Source organism: Salvelinus fontinalis, chromosome 4 (genome assembly GCF_029448725.1).
Source record: "Salvelinus fontinalis isolate EN_2023a chromosome 4, ASM2944872v1, whole genome shotgun sequence".
NCBI lineage: Eukaryota > Metazoa > Chordata > Actinopteri > Salmoniformes > Salmonidae > Salvelinus > Salvelinus fontinalis.
The window spans coordinates 21,945,081-21,959,290 of NC_074668.1; the positions used below are offsets into that span (position 1 = coordinate 21,945,081).

At 41.0% G+C, this 14,210-nt stretch overlaps 1 protein-coding gene across 2 annotated transcripts; it reads right to left on the bottom strand.

Moving 5' to 3' along the window:
• Positions 1 to 1,091: 1,091 nt before the first annotated feature.
• rflna (refilin A) lies at positions 1,092 to 12,335 on the bottom strand. 2 transcript variants are annotated; one of them, XM_055919279.1, is made up of 4 exons: positions 12,156 to 12,335; positions 11,522 to 11,891; positions 4,375 to 4,484; positions 1,092 to 3,305 (listed from the first exon to the last, which is right to left on the bottom strand). In XM_055919279.1, the coding sequence occupies exons 2-4, from the start codon at positions 11,735 to 11,737 to the stop codon at positions 2,972 to 2,974; spliced, it is 660 nt and encodes a 219-aa protein (XP_055775254.1). In that variant the 5' UTR covers positions 11,738 to 11,891; positions 12,156 to 12,335; the 3' UTR covers positions 1,092 to 2,971. The 2 variants fall into 2 exon arrangements, with proteins under 2 accessions (XP_055775254.1, XP_055775253.1); XM_055919278.1 differs by having other exon boundaries at positions 12,012 to 12,335.
• Between the last annotated feature and the right edge of the window lie 1,875 nt (positions 12,336 to 14,210).

The window sequence follows — 14,210 nt, forward strand, 5'->3', positions numbered from 1 at the left end:
TTCCAAAGCCAAGCAGAGGTGAAGGATAGTATTGTAAATTCTTGTATGGAGCACTTTCGGATTATGCTCAAATCTAGACTGCTGCTGTCAACATTGGTGAAAAAATGATTGCATCGGAGCTACTAGAGTGCGGCTTTTCCTTTTCTTTCGAAGCACTTTTGGATTATAACAGAGTTTATCTCTAAACAGATGGCTCTGGGTTATACCAACTATTCTCATGTTTATGTTTATCCCTCTGTTGTGCTGAGACTAGCTACAATTTCACAACTGACTGCCTTGTAGCTTTAGAGGAACAAATGAGAGTGGAGCATTTAGTTGTAAAGTCTTGGTTGGGCCCAAGCCCCAGTCACAGCTCCTGTGTGACATCTTAATCATGTCTGGTGCTATTAGCTCCAGAGTGAGGAAGGAGGTGCTGATGGATTTGTGCTACTGAGAAGACCATGGGGCTCGGAGGCACACCCAAACCCTTCTACGTGCCCTCTGCCAAACGAGAGAGGCAGCGCTGCTGTTATTTTAATATCACTTGGATATTAATAGGATGGATTTATGGGACAGAATAGTGCTTGAGTTATAGATGCTAAATATTCAAGCTTTGGAAACGACCATGATTGTGCTTATTGTAGAAGTGTTGACTGTAATTGATATAAGCATTTCTGGGGAAAGTTCTGCCTATTTTACTTTCAAGTCTATGAGCTTCTCATTTTAATTTTTCCTCTCCTTCTCTCACTCGTTTACTCCTGAAAGTGTAGGGCAGGGCAGAACCTTCAACAGTTAACTAGTTGCGCCACATTTAATGTGACCTTTTCCCTGGCGCTCTATGTCTGGGGAACTTCCTTTTTCCTGTGCTGCTGCTGCTGGAAAAATTATATTCCTTTCCTTTGTGGTGAACACAAAATTAAAATAATGTCCTGTCTTTAATAACAGACATGTGGATTGTTTGTTCCTGGCCCTATCTTTAACTTTGGAGAAGCCATGGGAATGCTGCTGTGAATTTAAGTCAGGTTGTCAACTGCAGCTTTGGGTTCCAGGCTTTTAGGCACTTTTAATCTGCTGAAAATAAAATATTGAGAATACAAGAGGCCATAGTGCACTTTGTGTTTTGGAATTTAGTTTTTTATTCAATTAAGATATACATTTGTCTTTTTAAATTATTTTCTCTTGTCCAAAACAAAAAAAGATGATTGACAGAAAATATACAAAAATATAAAGAGAATGCCTCAATACCACATATACAACAGGAAAGTATTTTACAGGGAACAAAATCAACCGTTAGCGAACACTAACTTTAATAATAAGAAAAACAACCAAAAACAGACCCCTAGATTTTCATCAACTCAAATGTACCAATAATGACTTCTCAGATACCTTCTGCACATCACATAAACCCACAACAATCTTTCCAGTGAACTATCTTTCTGTGCAAGCCACTATAATACCTATGGTTCAAACCCTCAGTATTTTAAGTATTCAGAACATCTTAACCCTCAAGAAACCCTCCAAAAACCGCTTATAAAACTGCACAGCCTCTCTCCACTTTCTCTCCTTACTTTCTTCTGTCCATATTCTTGAGTGTACAAAACACACCTTTCTTTGTACATTTTCAACACCTACATTAACTACAGTTTTCATTTTTTTTAATTGCTCAATATGTCAATTAAAAGTAGGGAATACACATTTTCAATGAAATAGAGTAGAGATTTTTTTTTTACCTGAGGTAAGATATCTGAATTCATAATACACAGTTCAACATTTACCAGGTTCCATAATCCATATGTATATAAGACAGACAAAAAGAGGTTGTGAGCCAGATCAGGCAATTCTTAATAATCTATATTACATCTGTATTATTTTCCTACATCACCTGACAGCAGTATATAAATCCAAGCCACCAATTTCCTTATCCAGTATATTACAACAGTGTGCTAGAGAGAGTAGCTGTTGGGATTTTTATGGTTGTGTTTACCAGTCTGCCAATCAATCAGGACATCAGAGGTTAGAGCTGTCTAAAAACAGACAGATATGTTCCTCAGGTTTGCCCAGCTAGTCACAGTATTAACTGGTTAGCTCTGCTCTCCCTCCTCATTGGATCCAAGTTCAGCATTTCCAACTGGCATGTTGTAGTTATGGCAGCGACAAAGAGCATCTCCTTCACCAGAGGCATTCTATAACAGAAACCTTGACTGTCTGTCTGCCTGCTGTTTAAGGTGCCTGCTAAGACTCTGTTTCTGACTGGTTGTAGAAAATGGTAAGAGAATGTGATATTTTCCTTTAAAAGACCTTTGTCTATCAGACAAAAAAGGAAGATTCTAGAGTTTATGTCATGGAGATGTGGTTTGGTGTCAAAGCAAGACAGCAGAGAGGAGTTCAACATCACTGGAGGTGAAAATGCTCATGACACCCTCAGGACATGTTGTGATGAGAAATATGCACAGTTGTGAAGTAGATCTAATGGAGGAGTCCTTTCTGACAGTTCGATGAGGTTGAGACAAAGACATGACTCACTACTAGGGTGAAACCTCCTTTGATACAAAATCTTTGGTCCAATCTTTCAAATGCTAAGTATTGCATTTCTGTTTCCCCCTCTTTTCAGAATACCCACATCATTTACACAAAGGCTGCTTTTCATGAGTCTGTCTGTGTATTCACACATTTTCCCTTTTGAGCATTCATGAATATGTCATTTCTATAATACATATTGACAGTCAACAAGATGTGTAACATACTACCATCAAGCCTTAATTAGTCATGTTCAACTATCAGAGGTGTGTCTGGAGATGAGACAAGGCTACAGACTGGCAGCGCTTAACTCAATCAGACGAATAATGAACCATGAAGTACAGCTCTTTAAAGGCCTATGTGATTCGCTGTACTTCCCCTATAGTACCCCTAATATATTATGCAATATGACTGTGTGTGTGTGTGTGTGTGTGTCCATTCCATAACAGTAGGATTAGCCAGGCAGGGATCGGGTTTAGAGGTCCTCTGTATAGATGATGCAAGGGCTGCTGTCCTCACTGGACTCCAGCTGGACGGTGGAGACAAACCAGCGGCGGGAGCCCGTAGCGTTGTAGTTGAGCGTGGTGCGGTAAGTGTTCTTGGCATGTTTGGGGTACACAATGGTGGTGCTCTGGTAGTGCAGGGGCCTCTGGCGCGGCTCTAGATATACCTGTGACTTGTAACTCCTCCAGGTGCTGTTCTGCATGGCAACAACCGTCTCGCTGTAGGACGTCACCGTTGGAACAGGAGCGCAGTACACCTGGTCCCGGTAGTGCTTGTCTGAGTCGTACTTCACCTGAGAGTTACACCTGGGGAGTAGAACCAAAGACATTGGATTAAGTATTGAAGTACCGAAGTACTTTGAAGGGCAAACATGAAGTAACAGATTAAGCAGTAATTGGTATAGAAGCTGATCACTAGATGGCACTATTAAGTAGGGCTGACACAATTACTGTGTAACAGGCTATGGATGAAGACTATCATTATTTTGGGGGGGAGGGGCGATCAACTGACTAAAGACCAGAAGGCCGGGCATTCGTGTGGCAATTTGACTTGTAAACTCATAGGTACACTTGCAATCGCTGCCTGGTATTGTGATGTTAACTGATGTGGCTCATGCAATGGAATGTTTTTTTGTAATGTCAGTTGAGATGAATCAACAAATTTGGGTACACTTCCTTCTTTTACTTCCTACTTTGCAATGGTCGCCAGTCCACCCATTATGCCATCATTGACTTAAATGGAGACACTTGCTCTATTCATTCTATTTCTATTTCTACATGCAGTCAGGAGCGAAGGATAAAATGTACTGTATGTCAAAATGTATATACACAGTCGCAGTCAAAAGTTTGGACACACCTAATCATTCAAGGGTTTTTCTTTATTTTTACTGTTTTCTACATTCTGGAATAATAGTGAAGACATCAAAACTATGAAATAACACATATGAAATTATGTAGTAACCAAAAGTGACTACCTCATGAAGCTGGTTGAGAGAATGCCAAGAGTGTGCAAAGCTGTCATCAAGGCAAAGGGTGGCTACTTTGAAGAATATAAATATATTTTGAGTTGTTTAACACTTTTTTGGTTACAATATGATTCCATATGTGTTATTTTATAGTTTTGATATCTTCACTATTATTCTAGAATGTGGATAATAGTAAAAATAAAGAAAACCCTTGAATGAGTAGGTGTGTCCAAACTTTTGACTGGTACTGTATATAGATATATTTTTTTAAGAAATGCTATTTGAACGGTTATTACGGTGAACACGGTCATTTGGCTGGCCAATTACCATCATCCAAAATTCCATGACTGTCACAGCCCTACTATTAATAGCAACCCATTCTGTATGTAGTTTGGTGAAGGGTCACTCACTTGATCTCTGTTTCAGGTTTTGGGTTGACCTCGATGCTCTCCCCAAAGAACACAGGGTACATGCGTGCCCTCGGGTCCGTCCCCGTTGAGTTCAGGAGAAGGTACGGCAGCTAGGGGAGGATAGAGGTTTAAGGTTAGGCAGGCCATTCATATAAATCCATCACTTTATCCCGTTAATGTATAAAAACGAACATACTGGTGGTGAGGGGAAGTGAGCTGGCAGAATCGATTCTCAGGCAAGAGTAGGTGTCATCACAGACTGCCTTGCGAGATCACACTACTATTGCTCTCTACCTAATACAGAGAACAGTTTCTTTGGCTGGCAAAGATGCAGGCTCTCAATCCACACATAACAGGACAGGAACTCACAAGAGGAGTCCTGTGTTATCTCCCCCAGCATTCACACAACACAGCTACAATAGATGAACACAGCCTGGCTAGAAAGAGGAAATGGTGATGTATGTCTACGCAACAAGTAGCAATCAGAACACCACTACTTTTTTCATTCACATAATTACATAGTGGGACAAGGCCATATGAATTGTTACAGTAGCTGTCAATCTCTTTTAACTGAGCCCCCAAGCAGCCTAGTGGTATGCTTCTGAAAGAACTGAAAAAGCCAGCCAGCATGTCTGCCTGTTGTGTAGCTGAGGGGGCTAGTTGAGAGTGACCCTCCACCTCTTTGTGTCCTGAACCTGGGCAACGTCCCTGCTCCACCTGCTCAAGCCATTAGAACCGCTCTGCTGCCTCCACTAAATCAACCCCACAGAGAGCCACCAGTCCAGACACCCACACTAGCCCAGCCAAGAGCAGACAAGGCTGACCAGGACAGGAGAGAGGCTACTGTCTGTCTGTCTATCTGTCTGCACTACACAACAAACCCTGTCCCAGAGAGATCACATACATGCTTCGGTTCATTTGATTTCAATTGACTGTAAATGAATGAAGCCTTGTAGTCAGTGTTGTCAACCTTATGGTACGTACTGTATGCATCTCACCAGAGTATGTAGCCTAGTGGTTAGAGCGGCAGGTAGCCTAGTGGTTAGAGCGGCAGGTAGCCTAGTGGTCAGAGCGGCAGGTAGCCTAGTGGTTAGAGCGGCAGGTAGCCTAGTGGTTAGAGTGTTGGGCCAGTAACTGAAAGGCTGCTGGATCGAATCCCTGAGCTGACAAGGTAAAAATCTGTCCTTCTGCCCCCCCAGTAGGTCTTCATTGTAAATAAGAATTGGAACTTAACTGACTTGCCTAGTTAAATAAAGTTTTTTTTTTTAATTATCACGTACGGCTGAGTCTGACAAACAGGTTAGACCATGTCATCAGAGAGTGAAATACTCTCTAGTCTGAACCAGACTTGGTTTACCTGTTACACCCAGCATTCTGACTGAGAAAGACCCTATGAGAAGGCCTCTGCATAGGGACTCTGCTGTCCTGTCCCACCGTCTGCCTAGAGACCAATAAAGTCATAGGCACAAACCCCTACACTGTAGCTACTGCTTCTGGAACCAATTAGCAAACTCTAAATCCTTTGCCAAGTCTATACAGTGCTGCTGTCTTAGCCCAGAGGCACGCACGGATGACATCTAGTCATAATGCCATCCAGACAATATGTTTTATTGTGAGTCCAAGACGTCCAACTAACACTTTTATGTGTAATTACAGGATCTCTCCAAACACAAACTTCCTGGATCAGCTATATCATTCTGTTCCCACCAGCTCTCTTTCTCTCCCTCTCTTTCTCTCCCTCTCTTTCGCTCCCTCTCTTTCTCTCCCTCTCTTTCTCTCTGTGTCATTACAAAGTGTAGATCGAGGAAAGTTGTCACATGTTAAGGTTTGGCTGCACATGTCTCTCCAAACCCAAAGAATTGCTCTTGGGACAGGTCAGAACAGGCCAAGGGCACAGCAGAGTTGCCACTCAAATCACTGTGCAGCACACAGCTTGTTTTACCCAACCCCCCTAATCGGAACCGGACAAAACCTCACTCTGTAGGCTGTACTGTACCCCAGCTTGCAACTTCAACTCTGCTGACTATATCACTCTCACTCAGATGAGAGCTAGTGTAACCAATAACCATGCCACCCTCATTGCTGTTAATCCCTGTCAATCTACCTTCATCTGCAAAGTCGTTAATTTTCCACTGTGTGCTGCTGGCATCATCATATTAAACTAGTGTGATTGGCATGTCTTCTGTGCTCTGGCAGCAACAGCACCCTCGCTGTTTTTCCAGGGGAATGAATATGTTGGCAGCCTTTGAAAGTGTAAACACTTGTGAATGGTAGGTGGGCTCCAGGCTAGGAGCTCCTCCATCTACAGTAGGGATTAACATTGGCGACCAGAATCGCGAGACTGTCCCGGGACCACTCTTCACATTTCCCGAAAGAAATGTAATGACAAGGGAAATCAAATTTTCACCTAATGTCGAACTACAGCATTTCCACAAAACACACACATGGCACATTATCCAAACAGGTTGTCACATGGAAGCCTTTAGCCTAGCATATATACTTCACACAAAGTCGCCATAAATTGAAAGCACACGCATAATTGACATTGCTGGACTGCACACAAGACCCGAATCCAGTTTAGAGTTCTCATTAGAACTGAAAATGTGATCCCGGTCCTACCCAAGCCCGGTGAGCTGAAGCCCAGGCCTGGTCCAACATAACAGAAATGAAATGAGACCGAACCCCCCAAAAAAGCCACATTTTTAGAAAACAGTAAGCTATATTGATTTATACTGTAGAGTAGAGACAAGGAAACAGCCGTTGGGCCTAGAAAAAACGGTGAGAAAAACTCAGTTTAGTTCTGATCAACTAGTTATGAAAATATTGGAATAAAGTAGGCTAATACAATTGAAGGCATGTATCAAATTCTTGCTTATACTGAAACTTCGAAAGTCATATCCAACCGTTATATGAATTCTTAGCAATAGTCGTGTGTGGTCACCTGCATTATAATTTCAGTACCGTTTTGATTGGGACAGCGCCATGAGCTGTTTTGAGACAAAATGTGGGGACTCTTGTAGATACATCAATCAATGTCACATTTTAGTTTTCACTGATCTCCGTTTGGATATTTGGGAACAATTAGGCTGGGGACATGTTAGCTAAATTGAGTAGAGTGCTAATGATACTCTTTATTCTAGTTTGCTCATATATTAGTTGATCAGAACATTTTACTAGCATGTTAACGGCCTACACGTGGATTTTGCTCTTCTCTCGTGTAGTAGCCTGTCCAACTCCCGACCAAAACCATGTGACTTGTCTGATAATAAATCATTGTGATTTTGCTTCACTCAATCTCTGTCTGTATATTTGGTTAATTTAACTCTAGCTGGACCAGTGGAAGTGGTAGCTCATGTATTCGTTTGCTCATCTATCACTGACTAGAAACATTTAGCATGCAATAATGTAACCTACATCAATAGTATCATTTATCTATTGAGGAGTAGTAGTCTTATATAGCCTTATATAGAGCTATTTTCCTATCGTCACAATCCCACTGAAACCCCAAATCCTGACTACTTCTCGCATGAAAATTACTAACTTTATATTGTAATCCATAGGTAGCATTATCAAAGCACGTCTCGCCTATGTAGCCTATGTGAAAATAGGCCTATCACATTTCCCCCACTTCTTTGCGTTGTCTCGTATTGCTGCCCATATGAGAGCTTTGGTAGAGAATGTGTGATCACCAAACGGTATGAGAGTAGATATGTTTCTTTTTAGTTGGTCCCCGTTAAGATACCTTGATATTTAAACAATGTCCTCTCTTCATGTCCCCGTTAAGATACCTTGATATTTAAACAATGTCCTCTCTTCATGTCCCCGTTATTTATGAGCTGATCTGTATAATTATTAACTCGATTTTGCCAAATAGGAGATATTCTGTCATTCGTTGGAGGTTATCTAGCAAGCTTGGTCATTTGACTTTTATTTGACTGCGGTTACAAAGTTTGTATGTTTCGATAACGCTATAGCCTACTCCGGGTGCGCTCTGTGAGTCCCGAGCGCGCTCTTTGTCCATATGCAGTAGCCTAGGCCTACTGCTGAAAGGCGCTGAATTAATTTAGGAACATGATAACGCTCGGGAATTTATGAACGGCCTGTTTCGCAATTCACAACAATGTCATTGGCGATCAAAGTTACACTATCGTTACCATCAGTTTCACTTGCTGTGAAATATTTACATAGTGGCGCAGCCAAGCCGACAATGTGGCGCAGTGACAATCTTATTTTGCGAGAACCCTGGCATAGTAACCATATATTGGCTTTAAATGGGCACTTCCAATTTTTGTGGTATTTCCCGCGACTTTCGGGATAAATATAAATTATTACCCGTATTGAAATTTAGCAGATCTTCGGGAAAATGTTCATCCCTAATCTACAGTACCCAGGCAGCTGGACACATACGGAACTCATTCTCCCGGAAGCACTTCTCCACCCACCTAGTCGACCTGGTGTGCAGCTAAGCATAAAACCACATACAGTACAATACACACTCAGACAAAGAGCAACTCTCTCACACACTCGAGGTAGATCAGGAGAACATGGAGTAAGGAAAAACTCTGCCCATCATCATCACACAGTAAACTTCTGACTGAGTATAGTAGATGTCCTCAAACTCTAGCATCACTATCAATATCAACATTAAAGCTGGAATAAGCACCTGATGACTCACAACACGAGTCTCCTTTCTGTCCTATACACTAATGCAGGGATATTTATAGTGCTGACTGAGCCCCTTGACTGGGCCAGAACACAGACTGGTGAGAGGGACTCTCAGCCTCCCCCCATATGAAGCTATAACAGTGTAATAAACCATTTAATAACCAGAATATAAAGCAGGAGTTTGACTGTGATACAAATAAATGTCTATCCAAGGGGATACTGTTGAACCTGCTCACCCCTGCATTGACAACCTCCTTTCATCTGATATGCTGCTTGTCAAGTTTTCTGCAAGTGCATGCATGTCTGCCTACTGCCAGTTCCAAGCATGCACATACGGTATATAAAAGAAAATCACTCAAACTCCCACAAAAAAATGCTTTGCCAGCCTTTTCTAATGGAAGATATATATTTTTTCCATACATTTGCAATCCCATTAAAGGTATTGGAACCACAAGCAGAATCAGCCCCAATCAAAGCCTCTGTTTGAAGGGAAACCACAAAGCAGGGGAGTTCCACCCGTCCCCACATCCAGGGGATTAGGACCATATCTCTCCCTTTCAGGCCTCAACAAACCAGTGTCACGCAACTCCCATCTACTGTATTGTACTGTATGTGAAGTTGGCTGCTGGCTTCCCTCTAAAAGCACACATAAATGCCATCTAGACCTGTATGAACATGTTCCTTTGATAGCTAAATTAGGAGTGCCTTGGTAACAATTTTTAAAATATAAATGACCTTTGTTCCTCAGTGGGATTACTACACTTCACTCAAATCATAGCAAACGATTGATACAACTTATTATTTCTAACCAACATTACACAAATTGCATTTCTTGATCAAATAATAATACATCAAATGTGTGTCCTCTCCCAGGTGTGAGGCACTATTCACACTATCTATTTATTGGGGATTTCATGCCGAAGCATGTGCCTGTATGGGTTGTCTGGTTTCCAAGCTGGCATTGGCTGCAGTGAAAGGGTAAAGCCAGGTTATAGTGTAATATTCTGCACGAGCAGCAGCATGGTCGACTAGAGGGCATTAACCTGAGAGTTGTCAGTAATGGAGACCACAACAGACCCAAGGAACTAATCAGATATAATCACAATCACACTCTGTTTTGTCCCCTCACCCATTTCCATTGCTACCACCACACACACTCACAAGGTTAAAGTGTTTACACATTGACCTAGAGTTCTGTTTGTTTCTATGGGTCACTTCAACTCTGGACTGCCAACGAACTTGCAAACTATTCCATCACGAATGGGACAGACAGAGAGAGATGTTTGACATCCGCTGTGACTCTCTTGTAACATTCCTCATTGACTCTTAAGTATGGTTAAATATTCACTCAAGAGGCAAGAACATATCAAAACAATTGGAAATAACCCAGATTGATGCTTATCCCTTTCATGGAACATTAACAGAGAGGGTGTTTTGGACACTGCTTCTCTTGGGGTTTCTGCAGTGAAAAGTTAATTATTACAAATGACAAAATCACCACAAACAATTGAATCCATTTTAACACAGAAATGAGAGAAAGCTAGACCATTGGTTCTATTTCATCCAGTCCTATAGGCTACATTTATTATAACACATACTACCTACAAGTATTATAACACATACTACCTACAAGTATTATAACACATACTACCTACAAGTATTATAACACATACTACCTACAAGTATCATAACACATACTACCTACAAGTATTATAACACATAATACCTACAAGTATTATAACACATACTACATACAAGTATTATAACACATACTACCTACAAGTATTATAACACATAATACCTACAAGTATTATAACACATACTACATACAAGTATTATAACACATACTACCTACAAGTATTATAACACATAATACCTACAAGTAATATAACACATAATACCTACAAGTATTATAACACATAATACCTACAAGTATTATAATACATAATACCTACAAGTATTATAACACATAATACCTACAAGTATTATAACACATAACACTTGTAGCCTATAGGACTGGGTGATCAGATTCTAGATGTTTGATCTGAGGCCTATCAATAATTTATCCATAAACTTGTTTATTATTGTTTGAGATTAATGATCCTGAATCCAAGCAATCATCAAGACATGTCAGAATTCATTCAACTATATGATTTCTAATGATAAGACTGAATAAGAACCTGTCTAGGCCTATGCGCTGCACCAGTGAAATTCCAAAATTAAGAGGAAAACCAGATGTTTAGGAGTAAGAAATGTGCAAATTCATGTATCTGTTCAAAACAAAACAGTTTACATACTACCATGACGGACACATGGTGTAACAATAAAGTCAATCGGAGGGTACATAGCTGCAATTCCTTCTGGTCTTGCTCAAACAAATTCAGTTGTATTTATTTATTCAGAATTGCGCACTTGTTGCGCACAATGCGCAGAGCCAGCGGCACTTGTAAGCTATCAAAACACATTATCAAATGTTGCTTACCAGTTTGCCTTCTTTGCTCTCCTTTTTATAGTATCCATGGTTCTCGACTGGCGTCGTACAACTCCCGGAGCGCGACTCGAGCAGACCGGGGGACAGCGAATAGAAGGGCGGACTTGGACTCGGAGGGAGTCCCGAATCCGGACTGTCAAGCAGTCCCTCCCGATTCTTTCCTTTCAGACTGTCATCCATAGCTTGTAAATGTAGATGCCCCACCATTTCTGGGAGAGCTCAAAACAAAAACCAGGCAAAGTCACTCAAGGCGATGACGAGCCAACCAATTTTCTTGAAAGACTGCAACCCAAAAGGAGCACAAATCCCGTCTTTCGGAGATGGGCAATCCCTGTTCAAATTCTTCATTCAAAACAGATTTCTAAAAGAACAAATTTGAAATAATATTAGAATATTGTCATTACATTATAAAACCATAACTTCAATTTGCCACACACTAATCGCACGCTGTGCCAGTGGGCTATAGCCCTAATTCACAAACCTTTGATTTGTTATTATAGCCTAACAGTTTTATCTCCATCAGACGGTCGGTAAACAGTATGTCATCCCAAACAAATACTCTCAAATAATAAATAATTGACAAGCAAGAAACTGAAAGCAAATTCCAGAAACTCTGACAACTAACCAGAAATGATATTGTCGTTATATTCTCGATTCAAATACGTTCCAGAAAGCAATGGAAGTCATATAAAACAATATGACTTTATCCCACTGTAACGCAGCAGTCTATCTGGCAGCTACAAGCCGACTGTCTGCTCTGCGCTGAACTGAACAGTCGGATCTCGGAGAGGTCCCTCTTCAATGTGCCTGCCAGCTTTTTTTGCACCTGGAGCCAATCCAGCCCTGATGATCTGGATCAGTTCCAGGCACAGTCGACAGGGCGAGCACGTCCGCACTGCTCCTCCCAGGTTAGTTGGGGCTCTGTGACTGATACTACACTATTATAATATATATATATATATATATTAAATGTAACCTTTATTTAACTAGGCAAGTCAGTTAAGAACAAATTCTTATATACAATGACGGCCTACCGGGGAACAGCGGGTTAACTGCCTTGTTCAGGGGCAGAACGACCGATTTTTACCTTGTCAGCTCGGGGATTCGATCTAACCTTTCGGTTACTGGCCCAACGCTCTAACCACTAGGCTACCTGCTGCCCTACAATACTTTATTATAAAATGGGTGGTTCGAGCCCTGAATGCTGATTGTTTGACAGCTGATTGTTGTTTGACATGCTGATTGTTGGTATGACAAAACATTTATTTTTACTGCTCTAATTACGTTGGTAACCAGTTTATAATAGCAATAAGGCACATCGGGGTTTGTGGTAGATGGCCAATATACCATGGCTAAGGGTTGTATCCAGTCCCCCTGCGAAGCGTCGTGCATAGTATATTGGTATACCACACCACCTCGTGCGTTATTGCTTAATAACTCAGAAAGTCAGGGAAAGTGGGAGTATTGTGAGTGTAGCTATACAAAAGAGAGATAATGGGTTGAATGAATAGCATATATGCTACAATAAGCCATGGAATTTACTACAAAAAAGAATTGATCTTTTAATTTGGCTCAAATCAATTGTGTTATGTTAACTTCATGCCTTTAAAATGTATAATGAACTGTCATTTTGAAAACTCTTGTGACAATCTAATGTACACTGAGTCTATACAACATTAGGAACTCTTTCCATGACACAGACTGACCAGGTGAATCCGGGTGAAAGCTATGATCCCTTATTGATGTCACTTGTTAAATCCACTTCAATCAGTGTAGATGAAGGGGGCGAGACAGGTTAAAGAAGGATTTTTAAGCCTTGAGACAAATGAGACCTGGATTGTGTATGTGTGCCATTCAGAGGGTGAATGGGCAAGACAAAAGATTTAAGTGCCTTTTGAACAGGGTATGGTAGTAGGTGCCAGGCACACTGGTTTGTGTCAAGAACTGCAAAGCTGCTGGGTTTTTCATGCTCAACAGTTTCCCGTGTGTATCAAGAATGGTCCACCACCCAAAGGACATCCAGACAACTTGACACAACTGTGGGAAGTATTGGAGACAACAAGGGCCAGCATCCCTGTGGAACTCTTTCGACACCTTGTCAAGTCCCGAAGAATTGAGACTGTTCTGAGGGCCAAAGGTGTTTTTAATGCTTTGTACACTCAATGTAAAGGTCATTTTGTTTTTCGTTAGGCTGTTGTTGTTATTATACAGTACATTATATACTATACCATACATTTTGTTTTCTGTTGCTGTTCTCTATTACTGTGGAGCAAATATCAAGAATGTCATTAAACACTGTCAGGTCCCCTAGACTCAGATTAGAGGAGGGGAGTGTATATTATTCAATGGAAATGCCTATCCACTCTTCTCACAGACGTATGGAGATAGATTAGTGCCACAATGATTGTAAATACACAGTGTACAAGTCACAAATGTATAGCAGCAGCATGATGAGATTGGACTCTGTAGGCCTATAGACGGGTGGAGATGAAGAAACAACACAAAGGTATTTAGTGGAGTAATAAGCACTATATTTGTATGATGACATTGATAAAATCAATGTCTCAACAGTAATGCTAGTCATTTGGAAACATTTGGTGTTCAGTTTGAATATGCTTTTGCATTTAGCATCTTATGCCAGCACCTGACAGTTTGACACAACCAATTTTCTCTTCAAATT